The sequence below is a fragment of the Centropristis striata genome, chromosome 21 (assembly GCF_030273125.1).
Source record: "Centropristis striata isolate RG_2023a ecotype Rhode Island chromosome 21, C.striata_1.0, whole genome shotgun sequence".
NCBI classification, from domain to species: Eukaryota; Metazoa; Chordata; class Actinopteri; order Perciformes; family Serranidae; genus Centropristis; species Centropristis striata.
Genome location: NC_081537.1, coordinates 9,447,922 through 9,454,111, shown reverse-complemented (window position 1 = coordinate 9,454,111; position 6,190 = coordinate 9,447,922). Strand labels below are relative to the sequence as shown.

Sequence of the window (6,190 nt, the reverse complement as noted above, 5' to 3'; positions counted from 1 at the left end):
AGCATTCACAGTTGTTGGTATGACATGACCACTGGCTCAGATGTGATATAAAAAAAACAGCCAGTTGCATAACAGTGCTGGTACCTTTCCAGCTGCAAACCTCTTTTAAAGTGACATTTAATGCCAGAATGTGTCGTTGGACTTGAGCTATAAAATAGAAACAGAAATATTGTCAATCAAATAAATTTTATTTAATTTCACGTGTCTGAATGTCATCTTATTTAACACACTTCAGGTTAATGTTAGTATACAAGGAGTATATGTTGTTTATACAGTTTGTTTTGCTTGTGGAAAGCCTGTTTGCTTGCCTCATTACTGAAGTGTATTCAGCTCTGAATTTATCAGCGGCTGTGGCTGAATAAACAGTGTAAGCCTTAGGGCCAATGGAGCCAGAAACTGAACAAACTAAAAGTAATAGATAATGTTTCCACAGAGCCAGCACCAGCGAGGTTTGGTTGATTAGATACAGTGTACCTGAGGAGGAAATAGTGAACCTGGCAGGACCAGTCTTGGTGTTCACACACACACACACACACACACACACACACACATGCTGTTCAAGGACACCAAAAGCTAAAAGTGTTGGCTCTAGGAGCTGGGAGCGTCACACCTGCCCATGATTGTTGTTGTATGTTTGTGATATTCCCACATCAGTGGTAATATTGCTAACTGATAAATTGTTGTAATTCTTTGAATTTAATTCCTAAAATACTCCAGTGTAATGTCTACTTTTTAACTACAGGTTTACATGAAGTTTGTTTTCTTTATTGTAAGTGTTTTCTGAGGTTTTCTTTTGTTCTAAAAACCTAAAAATGTGCTATTACAGGTATTTCTCTAAACTAGCAGGTTAGCTAGGTCGGCTTAATGTTAAAATTGTTGCATTAAAAAAAGAAAAAGTCTTAATTATATGACAATATGCTCTCTTTTAGAAACTGAATAAACAAAATATTAATTTATTAACATTTGTTCCTAATAAATTCATTACATATTTCACTTCTTTAATGCTTCCGCGCTGTGCTACAGTTTCTTGTGAAGCAGCGCTACTAGCTAGCTGTTAGCATACTTATTGCTTTCCCTCAGTGTGTCAGTTTGTCTCCTAAACATCATGTTTTTAAAAAAAAAATTAAAAAGTTCTTTATTATTTTACGACTTTCAGGAATATCTTTTCGTTTACTTACAACCATCACAGATTTAGAAATCATTATAAATGTGATGTAAACATGCATAGGAAGAACACTAGCATTAGCACCACTAGCATGGGCATTAAAACCTTTGTATTTAAATGCTTTGCTGAAACATTGACTTTAATTTAATCTATCATAACAGAATTTAAGTAATACAAATGATAAAACAGGAAATTAAGTAATACAAATGATAAATGATTAATACAGAGATCTTAACTATAAGCAAAAAAAAAAAAAAGCAAAAGCTAGGCTATTTCTCTAAAATTTGCTTAAATCAGAAAAAAGTGTCCTTTCTTTAAATTAGAGGTTTTCAAAAATGTACTTTTAAGAATCCCTTTTAATCTAATGTTAATTGTTAGGTTTTAACAACATTGGGGGGAAAAACACATCTATACAATATAGAGTAGGTCTGGAGAGGGTTTAGAGACTGTGGGGTACTTGTGATTACCATGCTGTGTAACATGATTTAACTATGAATGGTCAGTCAGTATCGGCTATCTCACTGCCATGGCTACACCCTGTCACAGTGGGAAAGGGCAAATAATCCCAACATTTGTTTTTGGGCCCCCAGGTCAAACAGACATGGTGAATTACTTCAGATCACACAAACAAGTGGGTAAGGGGTGTGTTAGGGATTATTCAAATCTGTTATTTATGTTGCGTTCTGTTGTCTTTGTTTGGTATCTTGGTTCACATTACAGCAGTTTGATCTATGTAATGATGAGAAACAAAATAAAGAGTGTAGCAAGTGAAAAAAAGTTTTAAACAGTTTGTCTGGTAAAAAGTCAACAATGAGACAAAGTTTAAACGAGAGCTGGCCCTGTTTCTGTACATACAGGTGTAGCCTGGAGGACTATATTCAAATGAAGCAGTGGAAGGTGATAAGCCACAATGGAAATTATGTTAACTGCTTGGAGTTAAAGCAGTAGACGAGGAATGGAAATGTAGTGTTTCGGACTCTCTTTACTATCTCATTTTACTCATTACAATAGGCAAAATAATGTAAATGTGGCTTTTATGTAACACCATGGTCCCAATAGAATGCTATCAAATATCAAAATATATATTTTTATTATTATTATTTGCAAAAAGGTAAGTAAGTACATGAACCGAAGTACTGTACTTAAACAGCCTAAATTTTGAGACACTTTATTTGAGTATTTCCATGTTATACTTTAACTTTTTCTGAGGGAACGATTGCATGATTATTATTTTGTTTTTACAAACATCCCAACATTATATAAAAGTGAAATCAGCTCCACCTCAAACGACTACAAGATTAAAGTAGCCTACTGCTTAAGGGGGTAATTTGGATTTTTTTGAGGTGGTGTTGTACTAGACTGTGGTGTTTTAAGGGGTGTGTTCATATTCATCAAAGTTACGCAATGACACAAACAAATCGAGAGAGGCAACTGTAGACCAGCTAAATGACCGTTTTTGTCAGTGGAGTCTGGTGCCTGTGACAGGAGCAGAAGGGTCATAAAATGGGTCATAAAAGGCTGCGTGATGACAAGGCAAAGCAATGGAAATATTCTTAACATAGCTGCACTTTAACTGATATTAATTTGCTTCCCCTGTCCACAACAGTTCTGCTTCTCCAAACTGGAGCCACGCAGACCTTCATCTACTGTAGTAATACACTGACTATGGATAAAGATCTTATACAACCCTACTCCAAAAAAGGTCCTTTAATCCAGAGTCAGTAAATTCTTTTAAATCACTTCTTGAAACCCACTTTTATAGACTTGCTTTTATGTAATTTTTTCAATCTTACTCTTTTTTTTTTTATTGTATTCAATTATCTATCCTTTTACCTTTAAATTCTGTTTTTATAATTCATATACTTTTCCCTGGTATTTGCGATTGTCTTGTAATTGATCCTCCACTTTCTTTTATCATTTTTGGTTGTTTTTTTAAATGTAAGAATTGTCTTTTGTCCTTATGACATCCCTCTCCCTTGTGATTAACTGCTCTCTGTTAAAGCACTTTGCATGCTGTTAAAAAAAAATGCTATAGAAATAACGTTATTATTATTATTATTATTATTATACAGCAATAATTATGACCTGAATACAACACATTGGAGCCATTCATAATCAATATTTTTTCATACTTTTGTACATTTTTTTAAAACTTTTACATAAAAAATTGAATGCAGGATTTTTACTTATGTATTTTTATATTAAGTATTGGTGTTTTTTTCTAAGTTAAGTAATGTCTCTGAATACTTCTAAATGCTTGACTATCAAAAAAAATATTTTTAAAAATAATTTTCTTTCGAATATATCCTATTTTTGGACTACAATAAGCATTAGCAGTAGATAATAGTTGTCATGTTGTGACATGTTGCAGTGGGGACATTTGGGCAGAGGAGCACAGAGCTGCAGAGAGAGAGAGAGCTCTCTGATTGGCTGAGCAGCGCTACGTGTACATCAGTCAGCTACAGGTAGCTCACATGTGACAGTTATCTGCGTGTGTGTGTGTGAGTGAGAGTGTGTTTCTCCTGCTGCACGGCGACGCTCTGCTGCTGCTGTCCGCTCTGTGCTTCACATGATGGTGCTTTCAATGACCGACTGCATGGTGACGACTTTTCTGTAAACACTCAGGAGGAGGAAAGTTAGTAACTTCTTCTAAGGTGCGTTCTTTTCTTTCCTCTTTTGTGTTACTTTAATGGCTGCTGTGTGTGTATTACTTTTGCCTGTTTATCTCATATCAGTACATGTGGAGGTGATTATGAAAATAAAGAAAGGAACGTTGATGGAGTAATGCTTTTTTATTGTGTGCACTAATCTATGTAAAACAGCTTTATCTTGAAAGTTGTAGCAGTTTTAACACATTAGCATACTTGATATGTTTTAAAGAAATTCCCATTTCTCTGTGGTGAATGCACCACATCAAATTTTAATATAATGTCTGACTGCAGGCAATTCATTGATAAAAAAAAAAACACATTTTAAGCTAAACATCGTTGGTTAAAATGGCTATTAAAGAGCAGTGGAGGTGCATTAGCTGAGTGCTGGCTGATCTCTGTTTTTTGTGAGTGTAACCTTGAAATGGGCATTATCGCAGGGCCATGGGGATAAGAGAGGCGTAGATTAACAGACCAACATCATGGAGTTTTCACACTGCAAGGGGCTGATTAGATACAACAGGATGCTGGGCTGTTTGAGTTGGAGAGGGGCTTATTTAGTAATTGGGGATTACTTGCTGACGGGAAGAAAACTGTATAAAACTGCTTTAAATTCATGTTAAAAAGCCAATCTTTTGTATTTCAGAAGTTTCTCCTCTTTCTCTAACATTCCCATCTTTTCTTCCAGGCCTGTTGAAGCTGTCAGATATAAAGTCAGAGAGAGAAAAGCAGCAGGATGAAGTCCAAAGGGAAGGCTGTGAAACCATCCAGGCATCAGACCTGGTCTGACCCCGAGCCTGAACTAGAACCAGACACAGAACCAGGCTCCAGCGAGCAGGAGGGCTCAGAGGCCTCTGTGCGGATCGGAGGCTCCTGGAGGGGGTCGCTGAGGGGCGGGGACGGCAAGTGTCAAGGTGGAGGCCGGCGGCGCAGGCAGAGGGGCTCCAGCACGAAGGAACGCAGCGTCCGGCGGCTGGAGAGCAACGAGAGGGAACGCCAGCGCATGCACAAACTCAACAACGCCTTCCAAGCGTTGCGAGAGGCCATACCCCACGTCAAGACTGACAAGAAGCTGTCCAAGATCGAGACACTGACCCTGGCTAAGAACTACATCAAAGCTTTAACCACCATCGTCGTGGACATGTCGGGGGCCTGCCTCCCCGCTGCCGGGGTCTCAGCTGAGGCCAACGCTGCCAAGCTGCTCCAGTGCTACCAGCAGCACCTGGAGGAGGAGGGGGAGGATGATCTCACCCAGTACCTCACCCACATGCACAGCTTCAGCAAGCGCAGCTAACAGAGGCTGCAAAGGAGGCTGTCTCCAAGGAGGTGTGGGGGGACCTTTAGGGCCAGATCTCCAGATATCCACGGTCCTTCAGGTGCACTGCTCCGGGATCTGCTCAGAAGTTGTCTCCTACAGGAAATGGTTGCTGTACCAGACCTCTTATAACAAGCCCATGCATGGCCAAGTTAATCAAAATATGGATTTGAGGACCATTCACCTAGCAGACACAAAGACTGCAGACTGGACAGTGAAAGATGGATCGGGGTTATGACGAGCAAGAAGACTCATTTATATTGTTCTCAAAAGGGCTTATCTTTCACCATTCTGTCTCTACTTCTCATCTTCGGTTTGAGCCAGGGCAGGAACTTGTTCTCTTTTGTGTTATCTTGTGTTCATCTGGTGTGTTTGCTGTTGAGAAACCTGCTGAGCGTAGCCTCTAGTCATAACTGTCACATCCAGTAAGAAGGTGAAAAAGGCAGCAGCAAGCCCAAATATTGAAGTGTTGAAGCTAGAAAGTGTGTTTGCTTATGACGGCAATCCGGCAATTTCAAAACACTTCTTACAGGTAGTGCGGCCATAGCTGAAAGGCAAAGATGATATTTAAAGTGTGTGTTGTTTGACTTTTGTGTCTGGAGTCAGGACTTTGTAGTAAAAAAAAGGATCAGGAGGAATTATTTGGAGTTATTATCAATAAACACATTTATTTATTGACAAGGACTGTTACTTTGACAATGCACAACACTTGAGGAATGTACTCCACAATGTCAACAGCTACAGTAACGAAGTATGTTAATACAGACAGATCTCTGTACACTTTCAACATTTCCAAAGGCTGCATCATATTTAAACAATGCATTACGATATGGGGGAATTAAACAGCAGTTACATAAATTAATGCCTGAACGGATGCATTTCATCTGTGCGTTTATGAATATTTATTAAGGAAAAACTGTTTTTTGAATAAATTGCTCTCTGTCAAATGTACAAACACTACTCCACCTAATATATTACCACCGCAGCAACCACTATACTCACTGTATAATATTAATATCTTACAGATTTATAACAAAATATATATTTTTTAATGTTTTCTTC

General features: G+C 38.2%; 1 protein-coding gene across 1 annotated transcript; it reads left to right on the top strand.

Annotated features, from left to right (window-relative positions):
• The first annotated feature begins 3,679 nt into the window (after nucleotides 1–3,679).
• On the top strand, nucleotides 3,680–6,087 carry bhlha15 (basic helix-loop-helix family, member a15). Its single transcript, XM_059324592.1, has 2 exons — nucleotides 3,680–3,819; nucleotides 4,502–6,087. Exon 2 carries the CDS (start codon nucleotides 4,550–4,552, stop codon nucleotides 5,105–5,107), a length of 558 nt encoding a protein of 185 aa, XP_059180575.1. The 5' UTR covers nucleotides 3,680–3,819; nucleotides 4,502–4,549; the 3' UTR covers nucleotides 5,108–6,087.
• The last annotated feature ends 103 nt before the right edge of the window (nucleotides 6,088–6,190 follow it).